The following is a 20,664-nucleotide window of genomic DNA, read 5'->3' as shown; positions in this document are numbered from 1 at the left end:
GTACACACACACATACATATTGTAGGGGAAGACTAGAAATTAAGCAAACATGCTCAAACGCCTGGATCCTCAAACTCCCTTGTATTAATTCAGTGGAGAAAACTCAGGCTGTGGATTTACACAGAGCAGCATGTGTGGATCCTGGCTTCGTCATTCCCTAGCTGGGTGGTGATGGCCAGTGGCTGCACCTCAGGCCTCCCCTCTGCACGCTGGGACCTGCCACACAGCCTTGCTGTGAGAATCAAGTGTACAGAAACGCATGCAGCGCACCTAGGACAGTACCTGACATTCAGTAAGTCCTCAGCAGCTGTCATACGGATGCATTTTAACTGTACCGTGTATGCCGGTCCCTAATACCAGGGTGTGCAGTGGGTCATCAGGAACAGGTGTCATGTTGCTGGTTTCCTGTAAAGGAAGCTAGAAGCCCCGGCCACAACCTTTACAAACACACTCACTCACACACACACACACACACACACGTACACACGCACGCACGTGCACACACGTGAACTACTTAGCAACAACCAAAGACCTGAAAAAGTCTTTTAATTACCCCCATTCAGCTCTATCCCAGAGCCCCACGATCGCATGGTCATGCTCTGAATAGCTCTTAACTGTGGAGCCACCATTACCTGCCAGGTGCCTCATACGAGTGTGATTTCTAATCATTCCTTAACTCCGTGGGGTAGGCATCGTTATTCCCATTTTACAGATGATGAAAGGTCTCAGAACTAGTAATTTCCTCAAGGCACGTAGCAGTAGCCGGACTAGCATGTGCACTCAGACCAGCCTAACTGCAGAGCCCGTGTTTTGAGAGGGGCAGGATAAGTGCCCAGCATAGCATCGCGGTTCCCAGCGCTGGCTTTGGACTGGATGTCGGGTTCAGCCGTGCCTGTTCCACTTACTGCTGTGCGATCGTGGGTGCAGCACCTCACTTTCCAAGTCTGCCTTCCCTCTCTGTAAGAATGCGGGTAATGACAACCATACCAGCCTTGCAGGGGTGTTACGCACATTATACGCGATATAAAACTTAGCGTGAGGCCTGGAACAGAAAATGTGCTCCATAAACGACAGTGAGAACGAGCCTCGCAGTTTCCATCGACACGTGGTCTTTCTGAAAGGGATCCCACGTTGCTGTGGTTTAGGATACAACCAGACCCCAACCCGAACTGCATTCTCCGTGTCCCCTCCGAGAAACCTCTGACGGGCCCTTTACTGGTGACGGGGCTCGAAGAGGAAGCAGACAGACGCGGGCCTGCCTTCAGATGGCTGGAGACAGGGCCTGAGGCTCGGCGTGGAGAAAGTGAGAAGGCGGCACTACTCGGCAGAGCCCGGTCCGCTCCTCGCAGGCACTGGCGGCGGCAGCAGAGCAGGGAAGAGGATTTTCTCAGGCAGATGGCGAGCAGGTGGTGTGGCAGTGGAAGGACTCCCGCGATCAGCCCCGCCTGGCACGGCGCCCACGCCGAGCCCACAGCCCAGAAACAAACGCAGCAGATGCCTCCCTGCCGCCACCAGACCCCCCAGGTCCTCCCGAGGACCGCCGGCCAAGGCTTGGGCGCAGCACTGATCCACGGGTCCCAGGGGAGAAGCTGGACGCAGAGGATCAGTGCTCCCTGGGACGCTGGGTCTTGACATCCACAGTCCCTGTCTCAGCCTCCCTGCACAGTGCCTTTGCCCTCGCCATTCCTTCTGCCCGACACGCTCTTCCCCACCTACACACGCTCAGACATCCCCTTCAGGGGGGCCTGCTCCAAAGGAATCCCACTCCACCCAAAACTCTGTCTCACAGGAGATCTCAATCTGGCCTCACATCAGGATCACCTGCAGAACTTGAGAGTAAATGCCAACACCTGGGCCCACAGACCAATCAACGATGACTCTGGGGGGCTGTCAGTTTACAGGGCCAAGGTCTGTGGGCCACACTTCAGCCGTAGTCCAGCCTACAAGTTGTGGATTACCGTTAAGCCTCAGTGAGGCTAGTAATAATATCATCTACTATGTGCTAAATGTGTTATGTAATATTAAGCACTTCCTTATTGAAAGGTCTAGTTTAATTCTGGTAGGAGCTCTATGAGGTAGGCTTGTAGAAGTTAAAAGACTTATTATACAAGATCAAGGTCAGGCAACCAGGAAGAGGTGAAGCTGGAATATGAAACCAGGTCTTCCTGGCTCCAGAGCCCCTGCTCTCGGCCTACAGGGAAGGATGGCGAAAAGCGGGTGAAGTCTGAGAAGTAGTGAAGCTGGGGCCCAGACTCCTGAGTTCAGCATTCCTCCCCTCCTCACTGTGGACTGACCAAAGGCAAGGGCTCCCTCGGGCTTTCTCTGGGTCACACAGCAGGCTTGTCCCAGGGAGGGCCTCCATCTCCCTGACCTCATCCCAAAGGACGCTGGGAACCCACAGGGGTCTCTTCGTCATGGCAGCCACAGAAAGCCTCCCTAACCACACGCTTCTCTCTCTCCTGCTCCTCAGGGAAAAGACTGCACGATGCCCATCAACACCTGCCTCCAGAACCCCTGTCTGCACGGAGGCACCTGCCACCTGAGCGAGAGCCACAGTGATGGGTTCAGGTAACAGCTCACCCTTGGGCCCTCCCTCCTCTCAGTCTTCATGGTCAGGCTCTTGGGGAAGGCTGAGGGAGCACAGCTATGCGCCTCCCGTGTGTGCCCACACTCTGCCCAGCCCTTTATGTGAATGACTCCAAGGCTCTTCACTCCCTATAAGGCAGCTACTACTATCCCTCTTGTATAGATAAGGAAGTCGAGGCATCAAAGGGATAAATCGTTTGTCCGCAGTTACACAGTAAGTGTTGGTACAGGAATCTGAATTCAGGTAGTCCGTCTCCAGAGCCAGGAGAAGGGAAGCCACAGTTGGCTTCCCTCCAAGGGAAGCCACAGTTGCTGGCTAAAGTCAGAGTAGGATGGGATAATGGCTCAAAGACCTGCCAGCCTGGTAATTCCACCACTCTTTTCTGTGTTATAAAAAGCAATAATAATAGGTGACATCGATTACACGCTCATTATGTGCCGGGCAGTGACTCTAAGCCTCATTTAAATCCTCATGAGGACCCTATCCGGTACAAGTAGGTACTATCCCCATTTAACAGATGAGGAAACTGAGGCACAGAATTGATTGGCTCTAGGTCCCATATCCTGACACTCATTCCTGAGTCTCCAAGCCTCACCTCTTTCCTCCCTGGCATTAAGAGCTCAGGAAGAAAAGGGGTGGAAGGCACTTAAGGTTCTTCTCACTCCTGTCCTTGGGGCGGGCCTTCTGCCGCTCTGGCAAACCTCAGGCCCCTCCCTGCTTCCCACCCTCCCAGCTGTGTGCACATGTCCAGTTTCCCGGGCCCTATCCTGGCAAAGCAGACCAGGGGCAATTGGCCCGTGTGGCACCCCCAGTGAGCCAGCGGGTCAGGCGGTAAAGGGGGGGCATCTGGTGGCAAGCTGTGTGCGGAGGTCTTAGCGCTCAGGTTGCAAACAAAAGCCCTCTGACCAGGGTTGCTGCGTGTTCTGCGAAAGACATCAGGTTCTGGGCTCTGGGTTCTCCCCAAGGAACCCAGCCACCCACGTGTCCATCTGCCAAGCCAGCCCCATCAGAATCAACTCTTAAAATGTGAAATGCTAGGCAGAGTTGGTTTTCCTGCCTGGAGCAGGCCAAACAACACACTCTCACCCACTGAGAGCCCCGGGGGGTGGGGGGAGAAACTACCCAGAAATCTCACGGTGGTGGCCACCTGGCCTCAGCCAGGAATCACGCCTCCAGGACTGAAAGCCTGGCTCTGCCCCCGCCCCCTGTGCCCCCTCACCGCCACCCCCAGCCCAGGGACCCGCCTCGGCAAGGGACAGGAGCGCCCCCTGCAGGCGACTGTGTTGCTCCCCTCTCTGCAGGTGAGCGGAAGGACCCATCTCCACCCTCCGTTGTTGAGGATTTCAAAGGAACTGGAAATATTTTTAGGACTTAATTTTCAAGGAAAATGGCCCAGACCCACAGGATTAGGAAAATGGGGTGGAGGGTGCAGGCAATGTGGCCCATACCCCTGGGATGGTATAGCTTGTGTGGGATCCTCAAGCAGCAGGAAAGCACTGCCCCCCAGGGCAGCACCTGGCAGGCTGGCAAAGGGAGAGCCACCTGTTCGGACGGAGGCTTTGCTCCCTTGTCCCTCCTCTGTTTCCTAGAGCTGCCATAACAAAGTACTGCAGGCTGGGGGGCTTGGAACCAAAGAATGGATTCTCTCACAGCTCTGGAAGTCAGAAGCCCAGACTGAAGGTGTCAGCAGGGCCGTGCTCCCTCTGAAACCGGCAAGGGAGGATTCTTCCTCGCCCCTTCCTGGCTTCTGATGGCTGCTGGCAGTTTCTGGCATTGCTTGGCCTGCAGCTGCACATGGCCTTCTCCCTGTGTCTGTCTCCACATGGCCGTCTTCTTATAAGGACACCAGTCATATAGGATTAGGGGCCCACCCCACTCCGGTGAATGTGGTCTTCAGTTAACTAATGACAGCTGCAGTGACTCTGTTTCCCAATTAGGTCACATTCTCAAGTACTGGGTGGCGGGGGGGGGGGTTAAGATTTCAACATATCTTTTCGAGGGGACACAATTCAATCCATGACACCTCTTACTGGTCAGAATTCTGGAAGCATCACCTACCTCTTCATACAGATGCTTCTCCAGTCTTGACACATTGTCCCTCGTCTCAAAAGAGAGCTGTCCCTACAGCTCACACATTGCTCTTGAGATATCCTTGATAGCTCCACCACCACCCCCTCCACCACCCCTACCTCCCGTAAGGTTTCCAGTGAGGACAGAAAAAAACTTTATCCTCTTTCCTCTGTCCAGTCCATGAGCAACCCCAGCTCTCCTGACCAGTCACTCTCACCCCACGTTTATGCAGTCCTAAAGCTCCGGGGAGAGTCAGAGTAACTCATTTGAGGAAAATAGGCAACACTGTGGTTTAAGATCTTTGGAAAACGACCCACTGTCTGGCTCTGAAGAAATGACCTTTTTCATGAATGGCCAGGGTCCCTAAGAGAAACAAAAAGGACTTAGAGTCATTTTGCTCCAGCTCCAGAGCTCAGGCCCGAGGACCCTTCCCCCAGCCTTTTGTAGAAAATGTGACCCAGTTTTCAGGTCACAGAGGGAAGGAGGTTATTTAGGACTCTAGGACCACAAAAATCCACTTCCTATTAGTTTAGTTTCGCTGTTTAGCTAAACGCCCAAGTCAGAGCAGTCTCTGATACGGAGAGAGGCCTGGAATTCCAGGTCTGAGGCTGGAACACACGTTCGTGGATGGGGGTGTATGTCCCTGGTCCCTGACGAGGGGGAATGGGCCACAGAAAGAGTGAGATTCCCTGCAGCGCTTCTTTAATCAAACGCTCGGCTCCCACCTGCATCCTCCCAGCGCCCGCCCCCCCCCCGCCCCGCCCCTTGTCAGCTGCCCAGAACCGACTTCATCAGTGCTGACTTACTTTGCATGTCTAATCCTGGGGAAGTGGCCAAGGTCGGGCAGAGGACGGGGGGGGGTTGAGGTTTTTATCCAAGAGGTTTAACACTCCAGAGACAGGTTAAGGAAATGCATCATACTCATCTATGGTGCTTTAAGCCAGGCTCACCAGAAAGTGTTGGCAGCAGAGGGGCCCTCCCACCCTTCCCTCAGCCCCCAGAAGCTGGAGGGGGCTCAGAAGTAGCAGGAATACCTGACAGGGAGAAATGGCATCCCTGAGAATAAGGTTAAGGGGGTGGGTAGTTTTGCCTAGAACTAAATCTAGCTAACATGTCCTGAACATTTTCGCTGTGCTGTGTACCCTTCTAAGCGTTTTACTTGTATAATCTCATTTAATGCCTGCAGCCACCCTGCAGGGGGTAGATAATAGCACCAGTCAACAGATAAGGAAACTGAGACGCAGAATTTAACTTCCAAGAAACCTGGTCGCAGAGCCTGATCTGTTTCCTGCTCCAGATACAAAGGCTGCCCTTGAGTAGAAAATCACCAAAAGGGCAGGGTTCGTTTTGCTCTTTCTCTCCTTGTCTACAAAAGAGACTACCCAGAGGCTGCTTAGGAGACAGCTGGAGGAATTTAAGCTCTACCCAGGAAACTACATCCAGCTGGGGGAGCGGTGAAGGAGGCACAGCCAATGGGAATTGCCCCCTGGCGAGGTAGCCATCCAGGGCCGGGGAGATGGAATACTGCCCGGAGACAGGGGACTAGATGAAATGCCCTCTTAGGCTCCTAAGGGTCTTCCTGCTCAGGACCCCAAGACCTCCTGGGTCCACCGTGCTGTCCCGGACCTCCATCCAGAGGAGAAACCTGACTGATTCTATTTTCCACCTTCCCCTCTGCCGCTGCAACCCACCCCTCTCCCTGACCCGCGGCTCCCCTCTTCGCACCCACACATCCCCAAAGCTGCTCCTGCCCCCTGGGCTTCGAGGGGCAGCGGTGTGAGATCAACCCAGACGACTGCGAGGACAGCGACTGTGAGAACAACGCCACCTGTGTGGACGGGATCAACACCTATGTGTGTGTGTGCCCACCAGAGTACACAGGTGAGCCCCGACGCCCGAGCGCGGGTTGCCGTTGCAGGCTGTGGCTTGTCGTGCGTTCGAAGAGCACCACCTTCTTAGCTTCTTCCAAAGACTCCACCTCCTGTCCCCCTCTGGACAAAGTCTTGAACCCCCACCACCTGGTACTGTGTTATGAGGGGCTTCCCAGAGGCCCTCTCTCTTCTAGCTTGTCTACCCTCTGCCACCCCCCACCCCACCCCCTGCAAATCACTAGCTCCTCCCCACTTTGAACAGTTCCCCAGGGCCCTTTCAGCTGTCTGTTCATTTGGTTCATGTTCATCCCCTCCTTCGGGAACCCTGGAGCCCTGGTGGTGTCTGAAGCCAGCACAGAGGCACTTACATTGTGGTCACGCTCCGTTCGGGTCTGAACTGACGGTGGGCAGATGGGCACGGGTGGAGGGAGCTGAGGAAACACGTATTAAGGCGGTTTCCCGCCTGCGTCTGCCGTGGACCGGGGTGCAGTTCTGGCTTGTTGTACTTTGTTCCTGAGAATGGGACGTAGTGGTTTTGTCTGTGCCAGAAAACGTCAAAAAGTGTCCCCCACAGAGACCGCACCTCTCTGGGTGTCTCCAGCAGGTGAGGGGAGGCTTAGAAGGCACACGGTGCTCTCTGTGGTCTTGAGAGACTGGGGCAAAACGAGGACGGGGTGGGAGTCAGCTTATCCTCACCGCAACAGAGAACAGACGCCGCGGCTATGCCTGTCATGCTTTTTCTCCCCGGCCGTCCTCAGGACCGTCCTCTGCCCTGTCCCCTGGGAGCCGCGGCCCAGGCTGCCTTCTCCTGCCCACGCCTGTCCTCTGAATGAACCTCCCTGGCTGGAAGTTTGTTTCTTCTAGATCCCTCTCCACCTGGCTTGCCGGGGGTGGAATGTAAGGAAGCGCAAAACTCAGAGATGCATCTGCCAGGGGCCTCTCCCCTGCTGTCCTATCTTACCTCCCACATTCCCAAAACACACTTTCAGGTGGCGTCAGTATTTCAGGGCTTATATCCTTGGGTATTTATGGCCTGTTCGGCATTTTCTGACACTGTGAATTTCAAAGGGGATGTATCCAGAGACCAGAACTTCACATTCTTTCCATATTTTCTTCTCTGAGAAAATCCAAGGGGCTTATTACTTATCTGTAACAGGTGGACTGAGCTAAGCGCTGTCCCCTCCTCCAGGAAGCCTCTGGGTTTCCACTGAGTTTTCCCGTCATCGCGCTGACAGCTCTGTGTTGTAATTAATTGCCTGCTTATTTGTAGATACACCCCCCGCACTAGCCATGGGGGGGGAGAGGGGACAGGGCCAGGTCACGGCTGTGTCCCCAGCACAGTGCTGCCACACGGGAGGTGCTCCACACATGGGTGTGGAAGGAAAAATAAATAAGCATAGCCCAAGGTCAGGGGTGATTTCAGCTGCCGCCGCCCCTATGGTGGTGCAGTGACCGTGCCCTGGTGAGGTCCTGCAGTCTTCCCATGGTCACTGCCAGGGAAACCGAGGCTGAGGCACAGGAGAAAGGAGATGCCAAAAGAGCACATGCAGGGCCCCTGATACCCGTGACCTCCTGGCCAGGGGCTGGATGAACCTGACTTCTAGCCAGGGCATCCCCCCGGCACCCTCCCTGATGCCTGGGTTCTCTCTACCCGCCCCACCAGGTGAGCTGTGCGATGAGGTGATCGACCACTGCGTGCCCGGGATGAACCTCTGTCAGCACGAGGCAAAGTGCGTCTCCCTGGACAGAGGATTCAGGTGAGGCTCGTTCATGCCCAGCACCGGGTCCCAAGGACCCGGCTCCAGCGGTCTGGGTTTGAGGCAGAGACTCTGGGGCTCCCTCCACATTTTTTTTCCTCTCTCTCTCTTTCTGCCTGTTACTTGTTTGTTACCGTGTGCTTGTCTGTATCTCTGACCAGTCATGGTCTAATCCTCTTAGTCTCTCTCTGTCTCTCTTTCTGAGCCTCTGTGTCTGTCCTCTCTGTTCCCTCTCCCTCTCCCTCAGGCCCCAGATCCTCACTGTACTGAAGGCAGTGGGTAGCGCAGGAGGTTTTCAATTCCCTCCCTCCAAGGCCCTTGCCGTGGACCTAGGGGAGGAAAAGTTGACACAAAACAAAGGTTAAGAAAAGAAGCAATTCCTAGGGTCCTAGATCCTGGCTCTAAGTGCTGCTGGGGGTCTGAGGAGGGGGCGGGGGAGAACTTTCTGGAGCAGAGAGGGAAGCCCCCCCCAACCCTAGGAGGTGGGATGTGAAGTGACCACCAAAGAATGGGTGGAATTGGGATGCGCTGCAAGAAGGAGGGAGCCCCGCAGGTGGGAGAAGAGTCTAGAGTAGGTGAGGGTGAGAGGAGGCCATAAGCACCTCTTCTTGTGTTTTCCTTTTCTATCTGGATATCCCAAGCCTAGAACTTACCACCAGGGGAAACGCAAGAGGCGTGTAGGGCCTCTGGCTTCAGAGGGAGCAAAGGAGGCTGCGGTCCTTTGGTGCGTGCACCCTCCTTCAAGTCTGCCTCACCTGCTCCCATCCCCTCGGAGGTGTGCCAGGTGGGCTTTCACATAATCAAGTTCCCTGAGCTTGAGTAAGAGCGAGGGATGCCTGCCCCCCACCCTGCTTTTCCCACTCCAGGATTTGAATTCAGATCAGGGCTGCTCTTCAACTGAAGGAAGAGCAAAGGGGTAGGAAGAGATGCTTAAAACACAAACTTGAACCCAAAGCTGAGCCGGCTGGACTGACAGGAAAAGTGCTTTGCCTGTACCTAAGAAGGGGCGGTGATGGCGACTGGGCATCTGAGCCGTGAAGAGTGGGGAGAATATCTGTAGATGGAAAGGAGATCAGTGGCATTCCAGGCTGAGTGGACGGCAAGCTCAGAGGAAGCTGGCTTGGACGAGCATAGCGAGCTTGGAGACTGGTCAGAAGTGGTCCAGGGTACAGGTCTGGGAATGGGGTGCTAGAGACTTAGGACCAGAGATCACGATTCTCTACTACTTGTCCCTGGAAACTCTCTCTACTGTAACCAAGACCCCTTGAGTTCAAGGACAATATAGAATATAGAAACCAGTCTCGCTTTCAGAATCTTGAGATAATATTGATATATTTATGCACAGTGTCTCTTAGAATCTTGAAGAGGTCTACAGGCCAACTCAATAATGTTGATTCTTTTTTTTCTTTTTGAGATGCATTTAAATGAAAAGTCTCTTCTCCCAGTGCAGCATTTTATAATGTTATCGCCCTCCCCTGCCATCACCATAACAACTCACATCCCAAGGCAGGGAACAGGGGCATTAACAAAAGAGATGTGCAGTCAGTGCAACCTTTGCCCAAGTTTGAAGATGTTTATCCTTGGAGATTTCCTTGTATGCTGTTCTAATGAGGCCTCAACTCAACAGAACAGATAGTACTCTATCAGTATCTGTGACATGAACACTGAAGTAATAATATACTGAAGCCCTGAAAATAATAATGAACACTGCCCATACACACTGAAAATAATAACAGAAACAAAGATGGCAGTGGCTGGCATGCACTGAACGCTCCCTCTGTGTCAGGCACTGTGCATTATTATCTCGCTTAACACTCAGCAATCTTAGTATGTAGAAACTGTTACCCACCTCTTGTGTGGGGCTGAGGCTCAGTGAGGTGGAGCCAGCAGCCGGCACACGTGCACAGAAAGGGATGCGAGTCAATCCAGGCCTGACTGATTCCTCGGCTAAATCCAGAGGCTACTGAAGTCACTTGGTAACTCGTCGTCCAGAATCAGTAGGTCGAATGCATATCAAAATTGCATAACCCTTATGCTTTAGAAAAAAGGTAAAGGCAACACATTTGAGGACAACAGGGAACGCAGGTTATACCACGAGATGCTTGTCTTTGGCCGATGAAGAAGTGTTGTAGAGATCCTTGCTATTGGAGGTGAGGTCCATGAACCAGCAGTATCAGCATCCCATGGGAGCTTGTTGGGAATACTAATCCCCAGGCCCCACCCGGACTCCCTGAATCAGAAGCTGCACTTTAACAAGACCCCTGGGTGTTTCGTTTAGGAAGCGCAGGTGTGGAGAGGGCTGTAGCACTGGGAGAAAAGAAGGATGTAAACACATGTTCCTCCAGACTTCCACTGCTTCATCTGCGAGGGAGCATGGCTTCCCTAATTCCTCATAAAGACCTGCTCAGTTGCCTCGAATTCCATGCTTATCAGGCTGGGTTTTGCCCTGTAAGTAGTGAGCAGCTATTATTGCCTTGGAGAAGCTCATACAGCTTGAGTTGCTCTGCAGGTACTTCTTAGAATTCAGGAGACACAAACACAGATGCCTGCTGGGGCCAGGTTTAACCCTAGCAGAGGCCTGGCTTGTGATATATTGAGCATGTGCCCCCAAAAGGCATCCCCGAGCTGTTCCTTTAAAAGACTAGGAAGGGGGGCTTCCCTGGTGGCGCAGTGGTTGGGGGTCCGCCTGCAGATGCGGGGGACGCGGGTTCGTGCCCCAGTCCGGGGCGATCCCACATGCCGCGGAGCAGCTGGGGCTGTGGGCCATGGCCGCTGAGCCTGTGCGCCCGGAGCCTGTGCTCCGCAGCGAGAGAGGCCACGGCGGTGAGAGGCCCGCGTACCGCAAGGAAAAAAAAAAAAAAAGACTAGGAAGGAATGGGGGCTAAGACGTGAAAGTTTGCACTTTCTGGTGCAGCAATAGGTCACATATATCAAATTTACCCATCAAATAAGTAAAGGTAAATAGGTCAGGTCTTAGCAGATTTCACAGCTTTTGGACGCAGGTCCAGTAAATCCTCAGATTCTAGAACTCGCCCCCTCCAGGGACACCCCACCCCCTGAGTGTCTTACCTTGCCATGCTGAGTCCACGGCATGCACCATGTTCTGGCAGCCCCAGCACTGCCAGGATCTGCTTGTGATTCCAGCCCACTTCCAGCCATCCTAAAGGGGGTGGAGTGAGGAGAGGGCGGAGGGACGACTATCCCTTTGTCCTGATGCTTCCCGTCAGGCTCCCGTGTCACATAAGTATTCCGAGGTCTCACTTCCCTCCCCGCCTGGCCACCCGTACCACACCATCCCCTGCCCATACCACCTTCCTCCTCTGACTGGGATAGGCTGTGGTTATTATTTACACTCCACCCAGCAGAATTCAGCCAGTGAGCCCAGAGAGGGGTGCAGGCTCCAGGCCTTGCCGGAGGTAGAGGAGCCAGGAAGCGTTTGTGTTCACACGTGTCTGTGTGCTGAAGCCGCTGTGAGTAAGGTGGTACCTTTGGTCTCTTCCTTGCTGGGACTTCGGCACACTGTCACCCCAGACAGAGGAGCCCAGAGATGTGTGTCTCAGGCCCATGTTTAGGGAGACCCGCCGCAGCCGTCTCTGGCCGGGCTGAAACCTGGGCTAGCAGGGACGTGATGGAGCTGCTGACACCATGCTCCTCAGGGAGGGGCGGGTCAGCCTGCAGGGCCTGGGTTGGGTCAGTAGCTCCCATCCTCTCCCCTGGAGACCAGGAGGCATTTATCAAGGGCAAAGGGATTCACCTTCTTATATCAGCCCGAATCCCTGGGAAAAAATGAACAAACAATAGAATAGAATCAAAGGGAGTGTCCTTATCAGCTCGTTCTACGTATCACACTGACAGTTTACTCAGTGTGGATCTAGTGGCCTGCACAGAGTGTATCACTTAATTTTTAAAGCCACCATAAGAGGTGAAGTTATTGATCATCAGTCACATTGAAAAGTGAAGAAACTGAAACACAGAGAGGCAGTGCATGGCAGATACACCGAGAACAGGGTCTGACACACGTTAACTGTAAACGAAGTATCACTGACACACGTGAGTGTTCCATGGCGGGGGGCCTCGGGGAAGTCAGGTCAGCTCTCCTGGAGCCCTGGTTTCCTCTGGTATTGGAGGGGGACCGACCCTCCTTCACAGGGTGCTGGGAGGCCTTAGCAAGGCGCTCTGTGAAAGGTGCTCAGCTCAGTGCCTGGCACAAAGGCAGGCTAAGCTGAATATTGGTTCTGTGTAGACAGTGGTAGAGCCAAGCCAAAGCCTGTGTGACCGCAGCCCTGCCCTCCTCAGCCGGCTCCTGACAAGATGCCCCACGTGAAGCAGGCAGACATCGCACTGCAGTGACCAGAGGCTGTGGACAGCCCATGAGACCTATGGCAGGCCAGGCTTTGGGGAGCCCGCAAGAGCTGCGGGGACTTGGCTACGTGGGTAGATAGAGGAGAGGTTGCCTAGACTGGCCGTAGAACAGCCTCGCTCCACTGTGTTCCAGGTGCGAATGTCTCCCTGGCTACAGCGGGAAGCTCTGCGAGGTGAACAGTGATGACTGCGCAACCCACAGGTGCCGCCATGGGGCCCAGTGCGTGGATGCGGTCAACGGCTACACGTGCATCTGCCCCCAGGGCTTCAGGTATGGTCAAGGGGCCGGATGGCAGGGGGGCAGGGGGCAGTGGGCTGGGGGCTGGTGGGCCCAGGCAGCCAGGGTGGAGACCCAGACAGCCCTAGCCCTAGGTCTCTGTGGTGCCTTTATTCCCCCAAACCTTCTTCAGCCCTTCCAAGTGCCAGAGCAGACCTTGTTCACCCCATTCTGTAGATGGAAAAAAAGAGGTACCCTTGGCAACCATGTGGAAGTCGGACTTAGGGTCCGGCTCATATTATGTCAAACTTCGGCGTGATTCCATCTAATGAAAGATGCTACCGTTCTGGAGCCCAGCTTGCAGGGTGTGGGTAGCCACATGGCCACACTGGCAGGAGTCTTCTTTCTAGGCTGGAGAACAAAAACAGTATGGTGCCCTAATGGCAGGAAAATGGAGGTGAATGGGAGGGTTTGGGGGTCAGTCATTGGAATCAGTGAAGCCAGGAGAGAAAGGGGAGACTGGAGGCCCTGGCCAGGGGGTCAGATGTCTGTGGGGTACGTGGAAGGGGTATGAGGGTGCCAGCTCTCGCTCCCACACTGATTGGAAGGGAAGGGCCCAGGGGAGCCTGGAGGGGAGGCAGGGACCACGTAAGGGGGGTCAGACTGTGGGACAGTCCTGTATACATGTCAGTACTCAGGGCGGTATAGATCTGACTGTGCAGCCGAGCCCTGGTCGTAGACTCAGAACGTGAGCCTGGAAGGAACCATGAGTTCTCAAGGCAGTTGGTTCCAAAGCCTGATTGAGACCATCTGCATGCCAGGCTTGTGAAAATATAAGTTCCAGAGCCCCACCCCAGAGTTCCGAAATTAGAATCTGGGGTGGGGAGAAGGAGTTGGAAACCCACACTTTCAAACAAAAAAAATTTTAATTGTGGTAAAATGCACATAACACAAAATTTACCGTCTTAAGCATTTTTAAATGTACAGTAAGTACGTTCTTATCGTCGTGCAAACGTCACCACCATCCATCTCCAGAACACTTTTTTTTTTTTTTGGCTGTGTTGGGTCTTTGTTGTTGCACGCGGGCTTTCTCTAGTTGCTGCGAGTGGGGGCTACTCTGTTTTTTTTTTAACATCCTTATTGGAGTATAATTGCTTTACAATGGTGTGCTAGTTTCTGCTGTATAACAAAGTGAATCAGCTCTACGTATACATATATCCCCATATCTCCTCCCTCTTGCGTCTCCCTTCCTCCCACCCTCCCTATCCCACTCCTCTAGGTGGTCACAAAACACCGAGCTGATCTCCCTGTGCTATGCAGCTGCTTCCCACTAGCTATCTGTTTTACATTTGGTAGTGTATATATGTCCATGCCACTCTCACTTTGTCCCAGCTTACCCTTCCCCACCCACGTCCTCAAGTCCATTCTCTATGTCTGCATCTTTATTCCTGTCCTGCCTCTAGGTTCATCAGTACCTTTTTTTTTTTTTTTAGATTCCATATATGTGTGTTAGCATATGGTATTGGTTTTTCTCTTTCTGACTTTACTTCACTCCGTATGACAGACTCTAGGTCCATCCACCTCACTACAAATAACTCAATTTCATTTCTTTTTATGGCTGAGTAATATTCCATTGTATATATGTGCCACATCTTCTTCATCCATTCGTCTGTCGATGGACACTTAGACTGCTTCCATATCCTGGCTATTGTAAGTAGTGCTGCAATGAACATTATGGTACATGACTTGTTTTGAACTACGGTTTTCTCAGGGTATATGCCCAGTAGTGGGATTGCTGTGTCATATCGTAGTTCTATTTTTAGTTTTTTAAGGAACCTCCTCCATACTGTTCTCCATAGTGGCTGTATCAATTTACATTCCCAACAACAATGCAAGAAGGTTCCCTTTTCTCCACACCCTCTCCAGCATTTATCGTTTGTAGATTTTTTGATGATGGCCATTCTGACGGGTGTGAGGTGATACCTCATTGTAGTTTTGATTTGCATTTCTCTAATGATTAGTGATGTTGAGCATCCTTTCATGTGGTTGTTGCCAATCTGTATATCTTCTTTGGAGAAATGTCTATTTAGGTCTTTTGCCCATTTTTGGATTGGGCTGTTTGTTTTTTGATATTAAGCTGCATGAGCTGCTTGTATATTTTGCAGATTAATCCTTTGTCAGTTGCTTCATTTGCAAATATTTTCTCCCATTCTGAGGGTTGTCTTTTCATCTTGTTTATGTCTTCCTTTGCTGTGCAAAAGTTTTAAGTTTCATTAGGTCCCATTTGCTTATTTTTGTTTTTATTTCCATTTCTCTAGGACGTGGGTCAAAAAGGACCTTGCTATGACTCATGTCATAGAGTGTTCTGCCTATGTTTTCCTCTGAGGGTTTATATTACAGTGTCTGCCCTTACATTTAGGTCTTTAATCCATTTTGAGTTAATTTTTTATTCGGTGTTAGGGAGTGTTCTAATTTCATTCTTTTAGATGTAGCTGTCCAGTTTTCCCAGCACTACTTATTGAAGAGACTGTCTTTTCTCCATTGTATATTCTTGCCTCCTTTATCAAAGACAAGGTGACCATATGTGCGTGGGTTTACCTCTGGGCTTTCTATCCCATTCCATTGATCTGTATTTCTTTTTTTGTGCCAGTACCATATTATCTTGATTACCGTAGCTTTGTAGTATAGTCTGAAGTCTGGGAACCTGAGTCCTCCAGCTCTGTTTTTCTTTCTCAAGATTGCTTTGGCTATTCAGGGTCTTTTGTGTTTCCATACAAATTGTGAAATTTTTTGTTCTAGTTCTGTGAAAAATGCCAGTGGTAGTTTGATAGGGATTGCATTGAATCTGTAGATTGCTTTGGGTAGTAGAATCATTTTCACAATGTTGATTCTTCCAATCCAGGAACATGGTATATCTCTCCATCTGTTTGTGTCATCTTTAATTTCTTTCATCAATATCTTATAGTTTTTTGCATACAGGTCTTTTGTCTCCTTAGATAGGTTTATTCCTAGGTATTTTATTCTTTTTGTTGGAATGGTAAATGAGAGTGTTTCCTTAATTTCTCTTTCAGATTTTTCACCATTAGTTTATAGAAATGCAAGAGATTTCTGTGCATTAATTTTGTATCCTGTTACTTTACCAAATTCATCGATTAGCTCTAGTAGTTTTCTGGTAGCATCTTTAGGATTCTCTATGTAGAGTATCATGTCATCTGCAAACAGTGACAGTTTTACTTCTTTTCTGATTTGGATTCCTTTTATTTCTCTTTCTTCTCTGATTGCTGTGGCTAAAACTCCCAAAACTATGTTGACTAATAGTGGTGAGAGTGGGCAACCTTGTCTTCTTCCTGATCTTAGTGGAAATGCTTTCAGTTTTTCACCACTGAGGACAATGTTGGCTGTGGGTTTGTCATATATGGCCTTTATTATGTTGAGGAAAGTTTCCTCTATGCCTACTTTCTGCAGGGTTTTTATCATAAATGGGTGTTGAATTTTGTCGAAAGCTTTCTCTGCATCTATTGAGATGATCATATGGTTTTTCTCCTTCAATTTGTTAATATGATGTATCACGTTGATTGATCTGTGTATATTGAAGAATCCTTGCATTCCTGGGATAAACACCACTTGATCATAATGTATGATCCTTTTAATGTGCTGTTGGATTCTGTTTGCTAGTATTTTGTTGAGGATTTTTGCATCTATGTTCATCAGTGATATTGGCCTATAGTTTTCTTTCTTTGTGACATCTTTTTTTGTAGTATCTTTGTCTGGTTTTGGTATTGGGGTGATGGTGGCCTTGTAGAATGAGTTTGGGAGTGTTCCTCCCTCTGCTATAGTTTGGAAGAGTTTGAGAAGGATAGGTGTTAGCTCTTCTCTAAATGTTTGATAGAATTCTCCTGTGAAGCCATCTGGTCCTGGGCTTTTGTTTGCTGGCAGATTTTTAATCACAGTTTCAATTTCAGTGCTTGTGATTGGTCTGTTTATATTTTCTATTTCTTCCTGGTTCAGTTTTGGAAGGTTATGCTTTTCTAAGAATTTGTCCATTTCTTCCAGGTTTTCCACTTTATTGGCACATAGTTGCTGGTAGTAATCTCTCATATTTCTGCATTGTCAGTTGTTACTTCTCCTTTTTCATTCCTAATTCTATTGATTTGAGTCTTCTCCCTTTTTTTCTAGATGAGCCTGGCTAATGGTTTATTGATTTTGTTTATCTTCTCAAAGAACCAGCTTTTAGTTTTATTGATCTTTACTATTGTTTCCTTCATTTCTTTTTCATTTATTTCTTTTTTTAAATAAATTTATTTTATTTATTTATTTTTGGCTGCATTGGGTCGTTGTGGTGCTCAGGCTTCTCACTGCAGTGGCTTCTCTTATTGCAGAGCACAGGCTTTAGGCATGCATACTTCAGTAGTTGTGGCACACAGGCTCAGTAGTTGTGGCTTACGGGCTCTAGAGTGCAGACTCAGTAGCTGTGGCACACAGGCTTAGTTGCTCTGCGGCATGTGGGATCTTCCTGGACCAGGGATCAAACCCATGTCCCCTGTATTGGCAGGCGAATTTTCAACCTCTGCACCACCAGGGAAGCCCTTTTTCATTTATTTCTGATCTGATCTTTATGATTTCTTTCCTTCTGCTAACTCTGGTGGGGGGGGTTTGTTCTTCTTTCTCTAATTGCTTTAGGTTTAAGTTTAGGTTGTTTTGAGATTTTTCTTGTTTCTTGAGGTAGGCTTGTATTGCTATAAACTTCCTTCTTAGAACTGCTTTTACTGCATCCCATAGGTTTTGGGTTGTCGTGTTTTCGTTGTCATTTGTTTCTAGGTATTTTTTGATTTCCTCTTTGATTTCTTCAGTGATCTCTTAGTTAGTTAGTAGCATATTGTTTAGCCTCTATGTGTTTGCATTTTTTTACGGTTTTTTCCTGTAATTGATATCTAGTCTCATAGCGTAGTGGTCGGAAAAGATACCTGATACAATTTCAATTTTCTTAAATTTACTAAGGCTTGATTTGTGACCCAAGATATGATCATCCTGGAGAATGTTCCACGAGCACTTGAGAAGAAAGTGTATTCTGTTTTTTTGGATGGAATGTCCTATAAATATCAATTAAGTCCATCTTGTCTAATGTGTCATTTAAAGCTTGTGTTTCCTTATTTATTTTCATGTTGGATGATCTGTCTATTGGTGAAAGTGGGGTGTTAAAGTCCACTACTATGATTGTGTTACTGTCGATTTCCCCTTTTATGGGTGTTAGCATTTGCCTTACGTATTGAAGTGCTCCTATGTTGGGTGTGTATTTACAATTGTTATATCTTCTTCTTGGATTGATCCCTTGATCATTATGTACTGTCCTTCTTTGTCTCTCTTTGTTTTTGTTTTAAAGTCTCTTTTGTCTGAATGAGAGAATTGCTACTCCAGCGTTCTTTTGATTTCCATTTGCATGGAATATCTTTTTCCATCCCCTCACTTTCAGTCTGTATGTGTTCCTAGATCTGAAGTGGGTCTCTTGTAAATAGCATATATACAGGTCTTATTCTTCTATCCATTCAGCCAGTCTGTGTCTTTTGGTTGGAGCATTTAATCCATTTACATTTAAGGTAATTATCGATATGTATATTCCTATTACCATTTTCTTAATTGTCTTGTGTTTGTTTTTGTAGGTCTTTTCCTTCTCTTGTGTTTCCTGCCTAGAGAAGTTCCTTTAGCATTTGTTGTAAAGCTGGTTTGGTGGTGCTGAATTCTCTTAATGGGGGCTACTCTTCATTGCGGTGCATGGGCTTCTCATTGTGGTGGCTTCTCTTGTTGCAGAGCACGGGCTCTAGGCATGCAGACTCCAGTAGTTGCAGCACACGGGCTGAGTAGTTGCAGCGTGTGGGCTCTAGGGCACATGGGCTCAGTAGTTGTGGCTTGCGGGCTCTAGAGCGCAGGCTCAGTAGTTGTGGTGCACGGGCTTAGTTGCTACACGGCGTGTGGGATCTTCCTGGACCAGGTATTGAACCCATGTCCCCTGCATTGGCAGGCAGATTATTATCCACTGCGCCACAAGGGAAGTCCTCCGGAACTCTTTTTATCTAGCAAACTGAAACTCTGTATCCAATTAAACATTTTCCTGTTCCCCCTCCCCTGGCCTCAGCAGCCACCATTCTTTTTTAATTTATTGGCTGCACCACGTGGCATCTTAGTTCCCTGGCCAGGGATTGAACCCACACCCCCTGCATTGGAAGCATGGAGTCTTAACCCCTGGACCACCAGCTAAGTCCCCCGGCAGCCACTATTCTACTTTCTGTTTCCATGAGTTTAACCACTCTGGGTACTTCATGTGAGTGGAATCAGACAGCATTTGTCTTTTGCCCTCTGCTTCTTTGACTTAGTATAATCTCCTCAAGGTCCATCCGTACCGTAGCATGTGTCTGAATGCCCTTTTCAAGACTGAGTGTTATTCCCTTGTGTGTATGTACCCCGTTTTGCTTATCCACTGATCCATGGCTGGATGAGAATCTGCACTTTCAACAAATTCATCGCAGGCAATTCTGATGATGCTGATATTGAGAACCTGTGCTCTAGTCTGACCCCATTATTTTAAAAATGGGAGGGCTTCCCTGGTGGCGCAGTAGTTGGGGGTCCACCTGCCGATGCAGGGGACGCGGGTTCGTGCCCCGGTCTGGGAGGATCCCACTTGCCGCGGAGCAGCTGGGCCCGTGAGCCATGGCCACTGGGCCTGCACGTCCGGAGCCTATGCTCTGTGACGGGAGGGGCCGCGACGGTGAGGGGACTGCATACCGAAAAGAAAAAAAGAAAAAGGGAAATCTGGGGCTTAGAGAAGGATCAGGCCTTGCCCCAGTTACTAGCAGGGCTGGAACTAGTCTCAGTTCCCTCTCATGCCACAGTCTCTGCTAGTGGCTCTTTGGCCTAAATAACTTGATGTCTCCTCTCACCATTCCCCATCTTCCCTCCCCCCATCCTCCTCTCCTCCCCCCCAGCGGGCTCTACTGCGAGCACCCCCCGCCCATGGTCCTGCTACAGACAAGCCCCTGCGACCAGTACGAGTGCCAGAACGGGGCCCAGTGCATCGTGGTGCAGCAGGAGCCCACCTGCCGCTGCCCCCCGGGCTTTGCCGGCCCAAGGTGCGAGAAGCTCATCACCGTCAACTTCGTGGGCAAGGACTCCTACGTGGAACTGGCCTCCGCCAAGGTCCGGCCCCAGGCCAACATCTCCCTGCAGGTGCGCCCCACCCACCCAGCCCTTGGAAGGACCCTAACATGCCCCCAAGCTCTGATTGTCCCGAGAACAGCTGAGATGCCCCAGATGGCAGCAGTCCTGCCCCCTTCCCTACACATCGTAAGGGACAACACTCAGCTTGGGGAGACTGGGACCAGCTCTGTCCAGAGGGTTCTATAGACAGCTCACTGCAAAGAGCAGCCCCCACTCCAGCCTCATTCATTCTTTTCTCTAGGAAATATTCATTCAACTATTACATGCCAGACACTGTGCACTGGGGATTCAGTGGTGGACAAGACAGGCAAAGCCCCTTGCCCAGGGCGGGATGACAACCCTGGGTGTTGTGGGAGCATGTGGGTGGGGCAGTGATACCAGCCTGCTGGGAAGAATCAGGGAAGGCTCCCCAGAGGCAATGAGAACTAAGCTGAGATCTGAAGGATGAGTAGGAGCTTGCCTGGAGAAGGGCGGAAGGGTGAGGGGCTGATGGTGCAGGATGAAGGGGGGTGGTGCATTCCAGCCTCAGAGATCAGCGTGTGCAAAGGCCCAGAGGCACAAGGGAGCAGGGCATTTTTCAGGGAACAGGAA

General features: G+C 50.5%; 1 protein-coding gene across 1 annotated transcript in view; it reads left to right on the top strand.

Moving 5' to 3' along the window:
- SLIT3 (slit guidance ligand 3) overlaps window positions 1–20,664 on the top strand; it is a 598,723-nt gene that overhangs the window by 557,976 nt on the left and 20,083 nt on the right. The window contains exons 27-31 of the mRNA XM_082650871.1: window positions 2,471–2,568; window positions 6,399–6,538; window positions 8,192–8,285; window positions 12,781–12,918; window positions 19,842–20,082. Of these exons, the coding sequence (XP_082506997.1) occupies window positions 2,471–2,568; window positions 6,399–6,538; window positions 8,192–8,285; window positions 12,781–12,918; window positions 19,842–20,082 (711 nt within the window). The remainder of the gene's footprint in view (window positions 1–2,470; window positions 2,569–6,398; window positions 6,539–8,191; window positions 8,286–12,780; window positions 12,919–19,841; window positions 20,083–20,664) is intronic.

The sequence above is a fragment of the Grampus griseus genome, assembly GCF_964374135.1.
Source record: "Grampus griseus genome assembly, chromosome: 3".
Taxonomy (NCBI): domain Eukaryota; kingdom Metazoa; phylum Chordata; class Mammalia; order Artiodactyla; family Delphinidae; genus Grampus; species Grampus griseus.
The sequence above is the reverse complement of the archived record's forward strand: the minus strand, read 5'-3'. Positions and strand labels throughout refer to the sequence as shown.